The sequence below is a fragment of the Melozone crissalis genome, unplaced genomic scaffold (assembly GCF_028551555.1).
Source record: "Melozone crissalis strain CALT ecotype California unplaced genomic scaffold, PUWL_Pcris_2 ptg000023l_1, whole genome shotgun sequence".
Classification (NCBI taxonomy): domain Eukaryota; kingdom Metazoa; phylum Chordata; class Aves; order Passeriformes; family Passerellidae; genus Melozone; species Melozone crissalis.
Window position 1 is genome coordinate 36,752,782 of NW_026535801.1, and position 16,278 is coordinate 36,769,059.

General features: G+C 38.7%; 1 protein-coding gene across 5 annotated transcripts in view; it reads right to left on the bottom strand.

Annotated features, from left to right (window-relative positions):
- The window catches only part of LRP1B (LDL receptor related protein 1B), a 641,000-nt gene that overhangs the window by 373,837 nt on the left and 250,885 nt on the right, over positions 1–16,278 (bottom strand). For all 5 annotated transcript variants that reach the window (XM_054278342.1, XM_054278341.1, XM_054278340.1 and 2 more), the window contains one exon: positions 503–640. In XM_054278342.1, the coding sequence (XP_054134317.1) occupies positions 503–640 (138 nt within the window). The remainder of the gene's footprint in view (positions 1–502; positions 641–16,278) is intronic.

The window sequence follows — 16,278 nt, forward strand, 5'->3', positions numbered from 1 at the left end:
GCATAAAACCCTCCTGAAACAAAGTCCTCCATGCAAAACAATATTCATAGAAAATTTGATATATTTTTCAGTGGGTTTTTTTGACTTTTTGGGGTTTAAGCAGAATTTATAAGGAAAAGGAAAAGAAAATTCTTTGTGGCAAACATTCTTTGTGCTGCCCAACTTTGCTCAGTAAAGTCTCCTCATCCTTCTTCTGATAGAAGAGTTTCCATCATATAAACTTAGTAATTAATGCAGTAAAAGTGTCAAAATCTCTGTGTATTTTTTACTTGCATTTGGTTCACATATAATATTTTTTTTAATTAACTGGAAATAGGCTTTAAATTAAAATACACATCTGTCATTAAAAAAATGTTTCTATTGGTTTGCTTTTGGGTGTTTTACACATATTCTTGCACACATATATACCTATACATATTCCCAAGGAGTAATTTCTCATTCTCTTTGAACCCAAAAGAGAAAATGCAGTGGAAGATTTGAGGTTAAAGCAATTTTCACTCACCCCTGCAATGAACTCCTTCATCGTAGCCATCGGAGCAGTCGTAGACCCCATTGCAGAGCTGGGACAAGTGGATGCATTTGTTGGTGCCAATGCAGCTGATGAAATTCGGGCTGCACTTGAAATCCAACTCCTCAGGACCTAAAGAACAGATGGAACATTTCTTACACATGTTTAAAATTTCTTGCACATGATTTTACATGTGGCAAAGAAAGTTCTGCACTTTGTTTTCTTTTCAAAGCTAAGGGCGACACTCTGTGTATGAGTTCATGTTGAAGAATTTGTTCATTTGGTAGACTTTAGGGCCTTGTTATCACACATAAAGTCATCAAGAAATAATTAGTGCAATTACAAATCAATGGCTCAGAGGATTATTTCCTAAAATACAGGTGTTTTTGTAGTTGCTAAAATAAGCCTTGCAGACACTAAAAATAGTAGTCAACTATGATTTTCAATTGACCTGCAGATACCCCATCAAGAGTCATAACAAGAGTAATAGGTACCAGTATTTACTTCCACTGTTGTAGAAGTAATTTTATTATATCTATGCAGATAATTGTGGATATTTATGAAAATAGATATAAATGTCACATCTTTGTGGCTGCATTAGATGACAGAAACTGTTCCTCCATCCCAGGAGACTGCCTCAGAAACTGCAGAGTCCAGGATGGAAGGGGAGGATAAGGATGCTGTGATTGCTCCCTTTGGGATATCACCCCAGCTGCAATCACTTCCCTCTGTCCCTTTTTCCCTGAAGTGTTTGGTTCAGGGAGTTTTGAGGGAGCTTAGGGACTCTTGAGAATCACTTTTGTTTATCTCTTAGAAATGGTTCTGACTGATAAAATTCCCTCCATAATTCCACACTATAAAGACTTTGAGATTTTGAACACAGCAAAGAACATTTAGAGGTGTGAAGGGTTTGGCTCAGTTAGAGGTTGAACCATAATTTACACATTGTATATCATTAGCTACTCACAGACCAAAATTTTTTTAGGAAAACAACTTGAACCTCCTTGATTTCTTGTGTTGGAGCCTTGGGTCTGTGCAGTTTGTAATAGTCCTTTAGGGAAATCTATCCTTGGATGCACAGTGCTCAAGTGCAAGATGCTTTCACCTCCCTCAAGGCAGAGGGAAGAAGGACAGAAATCACTGGCAGTAGCTGAAAGCTCTCTAATTAATAACTTGGAAAATCTCAGCTTTCTCAGGTCTTGTCTCTTGGAGGCAGCAGGACAAACCATTTGAGAGGAATCTACAACTTCTATAACAAATGTGCTGAGATGCCTCTCAGCACAGACCATTAAATAAAAAATCTAATATACAAAATTTGTCCCAATTATAAAACCCCCAACAGCACAGGCTCTCCTTCCCCAGGCAAAGCAGGAGCCCCAGGCAGGGCCCATCCCTGTGCAGGACAAAGGGATGCAGTGCCCTGCTCCCTCCTCTGAGCCTCCAGCTCCACACCTGGTACCCCTGAGGGACACCAAGGACATCCTTGAGGAATTCCTGATGAACAGGGACACAGCAGGCTGGCTCTAGGCATGGAAAGGCAATGCTTGTGTGCATGAATGTACCCTGTCTCAAAGGATTTGTGTGCTCCCAGGGTGAAACACAAACCATCCTCACCACGCTCTGGGTTGAATACACGCAATTCAGATGTAGAGGGATTTAAATGTTTCACAAAGTAACATATTCCCTGCATTTTTTAGTAAAACATAAGAAGAACTTAACAACAACAATTCAAAATTTATCCTGGATGTCAGGAAGTGCTGACTATGGTAATGAGAAAGGGAAAACCAGAGTTTGGGTTTGAGGCATTTTATTGCTCATTTTGTACTCTGGAGGCAGGACATTTCATGCCATGAAGCATCCCATGTACCTACAGCACCTACAACCCCAGGACTCCTCCAGCACTGCTTTGACTCTGCAGACCTTTCAAGGAAGAGCATAAATAAAGCAGCCCAAGGCTCACTGCCAGGTAGGTCATATAAAAAAACAAGGTTTAATTTGATTCCCATCTCAGCTGCATCAGTACTTGAAGGCACCTGAATGTAAATAAACCAAACTAAATTTCTGATTTGACAGTAATGACTTGCTTATTCTTTGTGTTAGAGCATCTGTGATAGAATGTGAGGAGTGAAAAAGTCTTTTCTTCTAAAACAGAGAACATTCTTTGAAAAAAAAAATTAGATCTGTGAAGCATGTGAACCATGGTACCTACATTACTATAAACTTTAGATCACTAGAGGGTTTTCATACTTTAGCAAACAGAAAATGTCAGACCTGTGACCAAAACTATAAAAACATATTTACATATATCCTAAATTTCATGAGGGAAAAAAAGGAATCTCTTATTAACTTTTAAACTTTTAATAGACTAGTCTGACACATTCCTGTCTATCACATTTTTGATTTGATTCTACTTGTTCCTAAAATACAAGATTCCTCCAGGACACAAACATTGTATAATTCGAAATATATTCTCTAACTCAAAATACTAATAAAGCACCTTCCTAATTAAGATTTATTTGATTGGGAACACAGGATGCGACACTGAAAAACATTCCAGGAAGTATTACTTGAATTGTTTCAGTTTTGAGAGAAACTTTGTGTACCACTTGTGAAAGGAGAAGAATGGAAGTGATTCCCTTATTGATGTGATAAATTCATTTGTTACAAGCATCATGTTTGGAGGGCAACTTGACTTAAAAATGAAGATGAGCTTCAGCCCCAAAAAGTCCTGGTTTATAGAAGTTTTGTGACTCTAAGTGGTAATAAGTCTCAACCATCAACACCAGTAGAATAGGACAGCAGGCCTTCCTACCCACAATTTCTGTGACCTCTTTTGAAAAAATTAAAAAAAATTTAAAAGCCAGATCAAGCTGCATGTTGTGATGCCTTTGAAGCAGCACTTGCTTCTCCCACTGAATCCTTCCCAGCTGCTGCATTTTGTGAAATGTCAATGCAAATAAAGAAGAGTAGCTTTTTATCTTGTTTACTCCTCTTCACTCTCCCTTTAACAGACAGCCACTTCTGGCACTGTTATCAAGTGAACTTGGGGAAAAGGAATTTAAAAGTGTTCTTCTTCAAAATAATCTCGGTGTATTTTACATCAGTGCAAGAATGCTAAGTATATAAAAGACTGATGGTGTCTTTTCTTCCCTTCAAAAGACATAATAATTCCTAGCCTTGCCAATTGGTGGAAAAATAGTCAAAACTATTGGCTGCAATTATGGTAATACAGCATCTCCATGTTTCAAACATTCATCCTGGGACGCTGCTTGGAGGGCAAAGAGGATGCAGGCAGCTCCAGAGAGTCAGCTCAGGCAGCAGAATATCCAAGTGCTTCTGTCAGTAATTGTCTGGGAACAGATGGCTGAGGAGTGGGGAAAGAGCTGAGCTGCAGAAGCTGAGCCAGGGCCATGGGGGAGCCCCCAGGGCTATAGGGGAGCACTCAGGGTTATAGGGGAGCCCCCAGGGATATAGGGGAGCCCCCAGGGATATAGGGGAGCACTCAGGGCCATGGGGGAGCCCCCAGGGCTATAGGGGAGCACCCAGGGCTATGGGGGAGCCCCCAGGGTTATAGGGGAGCCCCCAGGGATATAGGGGAGCCCCCAGGGATATAGGGGAGCCCCCAGGGCTGCAGGCAGGGCTGTCCCAGCCCTAAGGGAGGGTGTTTGGGCACTGGGTGCTTCCCTAGGGACAGAGGGTGATGCTCAGGACTGGGGAGGGTACCAAGGCACTCATTCCATGGGCAGGTGCACGGATTATTGCTGCTTTCCCTGAATCTCCAGAAAACAACCTGTGCCCAGAGATAGACAGGCTGGAAATAGGAGAGAGATTCATTTCAGATCCAGATTGCTTTGGGTGTCAAATCACACAGGAAAGCCATTTCTGATATGGTCACACCAGGTCACAGTCACTGGAGGGAAACTGGATGGTGCACCATTTCTACTGGGGACTCAGAGTGTGGAATGTGGCATTTAAATCTGCAGAGTTGATTTCAAAACTTTATTCTTTAAATTATCTTGTTCTTTAAAAAAAAAAAAATGTTATTCTTTAAAATCGCTCCTGGCAGAAAGAAACAACCTGCAACATGTGGTCAAAGATAAAATATCTGATACAATTTTAATTGAATAGTCTTCTCACAGGTGGGGTTTTTGATTTATTTTCTGCCCAGGTCATTATCAAAAACCAAGGGTTTCAAAAGTGATTATCTTTTAGAAAACTTATAATCACAACATCTTAAAGAAATGTCTCTGCCCCTGCCAAGACAAGACATATTGTAGCTTAATGAAGACATTGTTTTCATGGTAAAATTAGATTATTTTGTATTGGCTTCTGCTTTTTTTAAAATAAACTTGAATATTTGAACTCTTACAAGAGGTTGAATACTAGGTATTAATTTCTGTCTTTATGAGTTCATGTAAACTAAACACATAGGATATCTCATGGTATCACAACTGCTTCATAAAGTCAATTTTTACACAGACTAGAGGCACATTTCTAATACTAAGACTTTGAAACTCTGGGATAAATGTATGGAAATTACTTAAAATCCTTACTCTGTGCTATCTTATATGCAAAGAAAGGATTTCATATTTAATTAGGATTTATGCTGCATAAGTAACCCCTTATCCACAGTTACTTTTATCCATATGCTTCATTCAACCATGCAGACTGATAATTAATATAAATTTGAAGTCACCTTCAATCAAATCAGGTATTCAGTTGCCCATGTAAGGAGAATAATAAACATTTACAGCAGGATGTGGATAACTGAAAAGAGCAGAGTAGAACAGCACAAGAAGTGCAAACTGTGACCTCATAGACACAGGATTTTATCTCCAAAATAACACTTCAAAGAAACAATAAAACCAGTGGCAACCAGTGGCTTTGTGAGTTGGCAAGTGAGCAAATGCAGCTCCAGCACACAGAAGTCATGGCTTATGACCAAAGCTAAGAGAGGAGTTAAGAGTGTAGAAACCAACACCAAAACAAACAGAAATAAAAGAGAAAATGAAGAAATTCAGAAATCAGGAGATGCCTTTGAGTCACCACAGTGTGACCAGCAGTTATCTGTGCTGGCTCCACTTGTCACACACCTGGTGACAAATGTCTGTTCTTTACCTGGGGGTGCCAACAGCTCCTCCTGCTCTGCACAGGCAGCAGAAAAAACAACCAAACATTCCCAAATCCTACCAAAACAGCTAACCCATTGAAACATACCCAATTCCATCAGAACAGCCACCCCAGCCAAACATTCCCAATTCCATCAGAACAGCCACCCCAGACAAACATCCAAAATCCAATCAAAACAGCCACCCCAGACAAACATCCCAAATACAATAAAAATAGCTACCTTAACCAAAACATCCCAACTCCCATCAGAACAGCTACCCCAGCCAAACATTCCAAAATCCCATCAAAATAGCTACCTGAGCCAAATATTCTAAAATCCTACCAAAACAGCTAACCCAGGCAAACATTCCAAATCCCATCAGAAAATAGCAACCCCAGCCAAAGATTCCAAAATTCCATCAAAATATCTACCTGAACCAAATATTCCCAAATCCTACAAAACAGCTAACCCAACCAAACATTCCCAAATGCAACCATAACAGCTACCCAGCCAAACATTCCCGAATCCATCCATAACAGCCACCCCTGTAGCTACCCCAGCCAAACATTCCCAATCCTATCAAAAGCGCTACCCCAGCCAAATATCCCAAATCCAATAAAAAAAAACTACCTTAACCAAACATTCCCAAATCCCACCAAAACAGCTCCCCCAACCAAAGATTTCCAATCCCACCAAACCAGTTACCCCAGCCAAACATTCCCAAATTCAATAAAAACTACTCCAGCCAAACATCCCAAATCCTACCAAAACAGCCAACCCAGCCAAACATCCCAAATCTAATAAAAAAAGCTACCTTAACCAAACATTCCCAAATCCCATCAAACCAGCCACCCCAGCCAAATATTCCCAACCCCATGAAAGGCTTGCATGGATCAGCTTAAGCCTCCTCTTGAATTCTGTGCTTGTTTTTGTGCTCCTCATACCTGACAGATTTTAGGGGCTGGAGCGTGTCCAGGGAAGGGAATGGAGCTGGAGAAGGGGCTGGAGCACCAGGAGAAGCTGAGGGATTTGGGAAAGGAGCTCAGCCTGGAGAAAAGGAGGCTCAAGAGGGACCTTCTGGCTCTGCACAACTCCCTGACAGAAGGGCACAGCCAGGTGGGGTCTGTCCCTTCTCCAAAGTGATAGGACATGGAGTATCAATAGGATACTCCATGTCAATAGGAAATGGGAGTCAATTTGCACAAGGGGAGGTTTAGATTGGATTTTGGGAAAAAATTCTGCCCCAAAAGGGTGATCAGGCACTGGGACAGGATGCCCAGGGCAGTGGTGGGGTCACCATCCCTGGAGACATTTAAAAGACAATGTGGCCCTTGGACAGATGGCTTAGTGGTGCTGGACTCAATAATCTTAGCAGGATTTTCAGACCTAAATGATTCTGTGATATATAATTTGGTCAGTCAATAACACATAATAATAAAGTAAAAAAAAATCCACATTACAATTTCCTTCCAAAGGATGGTTCTCAATTCTGTGCATTACAGCAAGAAAACAGTTCAAAACGTATCTGGCTGTAAAGCTTAACAAGGCTCACAGTGGCTCACAAAACTCCCATTCCTGGACTCCTGTGACACCCTTAGCACCAGAAAATTGTGCACAAATGAACTCACAGGTGCAGTACACACCATATGGATATTGGCTTTATGAGTATCACACTTTTAGAGTAAAGCTCTGCACTCCCCTTCTCCTCTGTGTGGATTTGTACACACCATACAAACAAACAGCAAGCCAGTCTAAATCTAATATTGCACAACAACTTTGATTTTGGAAATGCTTCATTTCAAACCACAATAAGGGCTCTGTCAGCTCTGTTTGAGCTGGCTTTTCAGCAAACACTTCCCCTCTGGCTCTGTTTCCTGCTCGCTGCTCTCTGTGTGTCAGACACTCGCTCATCCTCGCTGCACGGATGTAAATAATTAACTGAGCCACAGGACTCATCCTTCCTCCTGTAATGGAGCTGATGGCCACTGGAGACAGGGGGAAAGCTGTGCTGGAGGTTGCACAAAAGCTGATGGAGAGGAAAAAAGAGGTGGAGGAAACAATTCTGAAACAGCTCAGGGCTGAATCATTATCCAAAAACGCCCCTGGGCAGTCTCAGGCTGGGGCTGGAGGCAGAGCAGAGACCTTGGGAGGGTCAGGACAAGAGCAGCCACCAGAACTGGGACCTGAATTAAGCGTGGTTTCCACCTAACATTAATGTTGCCACTAAAGCTATAAAAGCCATGCAGGGATTCAGATTTTTAATAGTAAAATCAGCTCATGAACAGCAAAGTCCATCTATATTCCTAAACTAAGGTGGATGTTTTGCATCCCTAAATTGTCTCAAACTAGAAAATTCACCTAGCAAAGGGAGAAAAGATCACCTCTTCAGCCAACCTCCACCTAATGCTACCATTCAAAAATATTTGAGGTATTTTTTCACTCAACAGCTCTAAATGCAACCATTTCTGCATTAAATACAGTGGGGTGTTTTTTAGGTTTGGGGTTGTTATTGGTTTTGGGTTTTTTTGAAACAACATTCAGGGTGATAAGTGAAATCCATGGCCACAACTGGAACACCAAACTTTACCTCATACACACTGTTCTAGTTACAGAAATAAGCAAAGAAAAAGCAATGGCAAAGAGAAGAGGAGAGGAGCCTGGTGAGCTCCAATATTCATTCCCTCGGTGTGAGGAGATCAATGTGATAAATAAATAAATATATAAATAAAAATAAATATAAATAATAAATATAAAAAATAAATAATATAAATAATAAATTAACATAGTGCTCAAGCACTGCAACACTATACCAGAATGAAAATTAAGTTCAGGAGAGAGAGTAACACAAACACCTAACTTTACTTTATAGAGGAACTGACAAGGACCTAAAGTACAAAATATGTTTGTGCTTGCATTTTTTTCTGATGTCAGTGAAAGTTATCCATTCAAAGAATTGATGAGGTTGGAATGTCTACTGTTATTGTCAGCAGGGTTGCACCTCTATGCAAACTGACATTTTCATTCCTATGGAACAGGTTAGAAAAATCCAGCCTTTACTAAAGTCAAGATAAATATCCTCATTTTCACCATTTTGCTTAAATCAGAACCTCATTTCTACTGCTTCATATGCACATAAGACCTACTACCATGCTCATATGGTACCTCACCTTTCCCATTCCCCATTCCATAATAACCTCAAATTGTGAATATAGATATAAGGAACACATCTTGCATAGTTTTTACACCTCTGATACGGCTTAAATACTCCTAAATTTCACATTTCACCTTAAAATCTACATGTAAAATTGCTGTAAATAAAAAGATGTAGTCTTGAAATATTGGATAGTATAGAATATAAAGCATTATCTCACGCAAACTAACAAAAACCCCTCCTTGCAGTCAGGAAACACTGACCAAGATATTCATCTGTAGAGAAAACTGGTTGGGGCTTGGAAGCAAGAGCAAAGAACCAACAAGAGAACACATCTAACATGATTTTTTCTTAAAAATCAAATCTCTGTCTAGTCTTGCAAAGCTCAGTGTGGCAGTACCTTTCTTTGATTAGAAACAACAATAAAACAATTCTTGCCATTGCAATCTTCCATCGCAATGGTGCAACATTATACAGTTATGCATCAATGCATTTTACATCTTGTTCAATGAGCACAGCTTCAGCTTGAGTGGCAAAACCTCCCATGGAGATGAGAGAATGTGTGCTCTTTGCCAAAGATCCTAAAAATTAAAAACCTAATCCTAAACTCTTGCATGTAGCATGCATTGGAATATAAAGGGAGGTCCTTGTATGTACCAACATCAGCAAAGCCATTGCTAATTTATATTCCCTGGTTATTTTTAAGGAATGGCTTTGCAAACATTTGTCAATGATGAGGAGAAAGGAAAAAAAAAAGTATGTTCTCAGGAAGCAAAAATAATTAATATTCTTTGTACTTGCAGGGACAAAAAAGCTTTGCTAATGGATTTTTTGGTGATTTACTACAACACACCACAGCAATAATTTATGATCAATGAAGTAAAAAATGAATATTGTCTCATGTAGATGGTCACTCCTCATTAGTTATAAGGAACCTATTTTTAATTTGGAGATTTTGATTTAATTAGTGTCACACATCTCAGGGCTGGGCTGCAATGCCTTGGTGTCTGTGTGCGGCTGCTGGGGCTCGCTGAGGAGATGGCAGAGGTGAACTGAAGTGTTAATTACCCAAACAATTAAAGAACCCAACACCAGCAATAGTGTAACACATCAACACTCACCTTAGAGATGTTTACACAGCCACAGTGTACAAATGGCACTTGTAAATGCTCTTTGTAAAGCAGTGAAATTGTGCAATAGAACAGCTGGATGCAGCAGCCACCCAAAGCTCTGCAGCACCCCAAACAGACATTTTTAAAATGTTTGGCATTGTAAAAGTGTGTGTGGCACATCTACACACATCAGCCCTCTCTGCACAGACCTTTCCATCGAGTTCCAGCTCAGCTCTTCATCAGACACAGAAATTGTATCAAAATAAGGTCCCCTTAGAAGAAGATTTTTAATGGATCATAGCAATACCAAACTCTGATGGAAACCCAAGGCCTGCATCTTATGAACATTTATGCACTCACAAACATCAGAAATGTCTATGGACTGAAGAGGAATTTACCAAGATCACTTTTCCATCAGCACAACTGGAATTCAAACACACAGACAGTTCTCAAGCCCTAAAAACCACGAAATTTCAGAAGGTTGGATGAAATTTGTAACATAAGACATTTTTAAAAACGAGACAGGGCTAAAACATGCATTGATACTTTAACCCCTAACTTTAAATAGCAAAACACAAAGTTTTCATCTCATCTGCAATACTTTAAGACTTTACAGCAGATGATGTTAGTATCACCATGCATGTTTTATTTATGATTTTGGAGTAAAAAATAACCATTAAAATGCTCTGTTCTATAATCACATGAAAAATTTGCTCTGTGGGCCAACACTGTCTAAGAATTTCAGCTTGACAAAAAAAAAAAATCTGTATTACTGATTCATTTTAAAGATTATCTTATATGTTTAATTCAGCTTTAACACAGAAACTTAGAAATAGTTCTCATGCATTTTTAAACCAAGCTAGGTGGTTTGCAATCATAAACTTATTCATTTTTAGTTTGTACACAGACATATAAATTGCATCCAATTAAAGTAAGTGTTTTCCTTTTTTTTTTTCTTACCTAGGCATGCACTGAAAGGATGAGAACCAATTTCAAATGCTCTAAGTACAAAATATGACACTATAAAAGATTTAATCAGCTTTGCTGGAGTCTACAGTGTGTCAAAAAGATGGAAATGGCAGGGCTTTGTGTTGTGTAGACACTGAGGATCCTGTTTGATTGAGTATTGGCCCATAACTATAAAGTGAACTGGAATTTCTTTCATTTGGAGCAAAAAATAACATATATTGGTGTGTATGTCACAGTAAAATTTCCATCTCTCACAACATCTATGTGTTTTCCCTTCCTTAGTAATGAAAATAGGAGAACAACACCTCAGATGGGCAAAAAAAAAAAAAAAAAAAAAAAAAAAAAAAAAAAAAATTAGAACAACTGGCAAAAGAATGCTCTATTGCTTAGAGGAAATGTGAGATTAATAGTTCTTAGAGATTCTAAAAGGCTTTGTAGTGTTACAGGTACCGCAATTCAGAGAGAAAAATAGTTTCACGTGTTTACCAGCAAAAAAATTAAACAGCTTTCCCTGCTCGTTTTGGTGCTTTTAGAATAATTCTGCAGAGGCATTATTGCAGGTGATCCAGCCCTGGCTGCACCATTTCCCTGCACAAAACCCAAAGTGCCTCCTGCCAGCGGCAGACAAAGAGCTGCGTCAGACACAGCCACAGGACTTTTCAGCCCTTTCAAGGCAGATCTTCCCCCATTATTGGGCAAGAACTAATGAAATCCACCGCGAAACCTCCAGCTCATCCAGCTGCATTACATCTGGAAGAAGAGTCTGCTGAACTCAAGGAGCAGGAGAATCTCCAGACCTGACCCTCACCCACCTGCCCACAGCTCCTGGAGCGCAAATTGCAAAGAGCTGGAGTGCTCAGGGTGTGTCTGAGCTCTAAAAATGTCTTTTTTCAGTTCAATTCTGTATGTTTGAAACGGAAATTGGTGTCTCACCACTAACAGAGTAGTCCAGAACATTGGAATTTCCAGGAACCCATGCCTGGCTTGCAGCAGAATCCTCACCAAGTGAAGAGGACTGGGGCATTAAGACTGAAGAAGCAAGAACAATTTAATGGGAAATACAGAGAGAATATATTTGGGTTAAAAGTATTATTTCCCTGCTAAGTTCTGCTCACCAGACATTTTTGCCCTCCTCACCAACAGCACAGCTTCTCAGAGCTGAGCATGTAGATATTCACTGTTTATTTATCTATTGTTTGTAGATATTCACTGTTTATTCACTGTTTATAGGATATTTTAAGCTTTCCATCATGTCCCAGAAGAGCTGAACGCTTCAGAGGACTCAAGAGCAAAGGAAGCCCAGAAGTGCAGGGCCTTTGACAGAGACAGAGGGAAATGAATGAAAACAGCCAAAAAGCTGGAAGACAATAACCAACACCACATTCAGCTTTCCATCTTTTACCATATCTGGCACCATTTTTTCTACAACTTATAATGCCAAAAAACTATTCTATGATCTCAATCTTCTGTCTCCTCTCCTCTCTTCAGAAAATAGTGCTGCTAAGCCATGAGATTCATCATTTCTGACTAAGGAAATCACTTCCATCATGAGGAGCTTCAGAGAGTGTTTACCAAGAAATCCAGCCTTTATTGGTACTCATCAAGGTCTAGCAGAGAGGTGTGTGTGTCACAGAATAATCTTTAAAAATTATACTCCAACATGAGAAAACATCCTCTTGGTTTATTAAAAAAACAATCTTTAAATGAATCCAAGCCCTTATTAAAGTCATGTGTATAACTTCAATTGCCATTAAAAATAAACAAACAAACAAACAAAAAGAAGAAACAAAACTAACAAAACTTGTTATGAAATTAGGAAATAAAATCAAGCTTCTTCCATATAAATCTATGAAATGGTAATTACAATAGTAATTATATTACTTAGTAAAATTACCAAGTAAAATAGACGTAGAACAAACAAAACATTTTTGTTCTATATACAGTATTTTTAGAAAGTATTTTACTTACCTGAACTCAAAGTGTATGGTAATAAACTAATTGTGAGGTAAAATTAGTGTGTTGAAGATAGAAATGAAGATATGCTTCTATTTTAAAAGAGATAAAAGACATTTTATGGAAAGCATTTCCTCTCTTTCACAATGGGACTAGTGGTGGAAAGATTTCCAGATAATTGCAACAGAGTGCACTGAGCTGGACTGATGATTGCTGTTAAGACTATTTCCTCCAATATTGGGCTTTAACTGTCAAGACTCGAGATATAAAACTATATTCAGGTGAATAGTTGTAATGTTTTCAAATATCAAACCCAAGAAAGTGTCAAAATGGTTTATAAAGAAGATATATATTATGCTGGTTTTTATATATAATATTCTAAACCTTAGAACATGATGCTTTGTCAAAATGTAAGTGGAGTTTCTGTCTAAAAATTTTTTTTACTGTCTTGGACTAACATGCTGTGACTCAAGAGCTAAAGTTCAATATGAAAAAAAAAAAAATCCTGGGCCTATATTTAGCAAATATTCTAAAGTTCTTATAAAGATCTGTTTAAAAAAATAGATTTAGACAGAAAAAAAATGTAATAGTCCTTGTAATTTCATGATGGCAAAAAAAAATATATAATCCTTTCTATTTTTGTTGAATATGTAAGTGTTAAATAGTGAGATAGTAACCTTCCCCCTGATTTACCTGTAGCCAACAGACCTGGGAGAAGATGGAATGGAAATTTCTGTATGAACTTGGTATTTTCAAGTCCAACTTTGTAATGAGTCCTCCTCTTCCAGGAAAGGGAATGACATGAATGACATCAAACTGATTATTTTTCTATTTTATATATAAAAAAGCCCTACAAAAAATTTAAGACATGGTTCCAAAATATTACCAGTGACTCAGTATTCAGTAATTCTTGCTGAGAATCAGCAGTGCCTAAAAAAATGGATGGGCTCAGTGCAGCTGGGAATAAGTGCTGCAATTTAAGTATCTTTAGAGTAGGAACATTTATTGTTCACTTGAAATAGAAAGCAGAAATTTTCCAGGAAAGTGAAAGCACAGAACAGATATTGCTGGGGTATTGGTGGTTTTTGGGTTTTTTTCAAGTCTACAATGGTTGACTAAATAATGACAGAAATTCTATATTTGATAACTACAGAAGAGACATAGGTGAATCTGAGTGCTGCCAAAACCATTTACACCCTCTACAGACAGGTTCTAGGAGAAGTAACTCATTTACTTGAATATAATTTCAAGAAATTCCTTTTGTGCTCACTGAACCTATCTGCTGTGCTCTGGCATTTGGTGAAGCACAAAAGTCACTTTATTCTGATGAGAGCAGCTCAGAAAGGAAAGACTGTAATATTCATATTTTACCTGAACACATTCCTAAGCACTTTTAGGACACATACACTTAAAGGATTCAATTTAGAGCCTGCTACACTGACAATGTTATCCCATTAATCTCCACAGTTTGCCTTTGTGCTGTATACTTGTGGGCTAGAACCTAAAAAGTAACAGAATTGTGTTCCTTTTCTTGGCACTGCTTAGTTTTCATCCATGCTCAACTTCTGTCAACCTTAGGCAGCTTCCACAAGAGCACAATGTGATTTTAGTTATCACCCAATCAAATATTTTTAACATTCAGCTTCTCACATATAAATGTCTTTTATTTCTTTCCTAGGTAAAGCAGTCAATGGTGTTCACAGATATTTAAAAAAAAAATAATAAAAAAAATGCAAATATATGGTTTTCTGTCTGTTTATTACCTCTCACACCTTCAAAAAGTTCTGGGTGTAGATAGAGAGTGGAAACTAGATGAAATTTGGACAACGAAATTTAACGTTAACACCATGAGTGAAATTCCCTTTCAGTTCAAAGCAGTGCTACGCAGAAGCACCTGGAAGAGTTGGAAAGGGAGGTGTTTGCACAACACACAGGAGCATCATGGAGGAGATGAGAACTCAGCTGCCACAAACTAACTACAGAATAATTCATTTCCCTTTATCAATAATTCCAGCTGGGATCAACTTGGGCTTTGAGGGCTGTGTCTACATCAATGCTGGCTCCTATTGCTCCAAGAGGAGACTGAATATTGTTTGTTCTCTGCTGGGCAAAGACCTGAATTGCAGAATTTGTACTGTCCTTTAGTGTTTGACTGAAGAAGATGGAGCAGTTGCATTGCCACAGTTTCCTTTTCCAGACCTCTCCCACTGCTACACAAACACCCTACAGCAGTTTGCTCTGTGAAAATACCTCATTTTTAAAAACAAAGCCTGTAAGAACCCAGTGTTGTGCCCAAATACCCATTTTTACCTTTCCAGTCTTGCTTAAAAAAAGGAAAAATGTCAGGGCCTCTCCACAGTGAAACCTGCATTTGTCCTGTGACTAAAAGCAGACACCAAAATCAATTGAGTTGGTTTTACTGTCCATTAGTGATGCTGGAGTCTCCCCTTCTGTCTGAGATTTCTCTGATGTCCTTCTAAGAACATCAGTAGCTGGGATAACATTTTATCCCCCTTTTGCTGCTTCAAAAATGATGCTTCATTCTAGAGCCATTGAAATTTGTTTCAATTTTAAAAGAATGTAGGAATTTTCCTTCATTTCGTCCTGATCTCTGACCCAGATGTCTCAATTATAAAGAGTTTAAGTAAACAATGCAGTTGGATGGAAGTATTTTAAATGTATCTTTTATTCATGCCCTTTCTCACAGATGCTTTTTTCCCTTTTTTTCCCATGCTAGAGATGATTAAAAAGGAGAAGTCTACACCATGAAGAATGGTCTCTGTCTCTGGACCTCTTAACTACAACAAATATTTGAAAGGTGATGTTTCCCTTTCTCTCTGCTATTGTGCCTTGGATGCTTTTATGGGGAAAAAAAAAAAAAAAAGTCTTATATATATTCAATATGCTGTTTGGAGGACCTTTCTCCCATTTTTGTTATCTCTGCCTCCTGGTGGTCTTTGTTTTTTGAGTTTTATTTTAAAAAAATCCACTTTTAAGCATTTCTTTAGTCCTGACTCATGTTCTGCCATTCACATGCCTTTGCCTGGCAGTCACAGGCTTTACCCTGGTGCATTTATTTTATACACTAAAAGAAAAGTATTGAAGCTGAGATCACAATATCAAAGAATTGGCCCCATTTTTCCTAGCAAATATATTGCCTGCTTTTCAGATCTATTCCTTGGAATTTTATTCCTCAACTTTGCCTGTCTCAAGGTAATACTCTCTTGTCAAAGGAACAATAATGAGTGACCTTCCCAAGCCATGAGCCAGTATCCAAATCCATTTCAAGGCTTTTATTCTGCAGTTAAACTGAAGTGTTTTTCCCACTTACTTTCATAAAACAACAGTTTGTGAGGCTCCTTGCTCCAGGCTCATGTAAATATTGGTTTACAAAGTTTCTCCCCCTCACACTGCCTGCAGAGCAGCCACAGAATCCATCAGTCAGTACAGACATCAAGGAGAAAATAAAATGAAA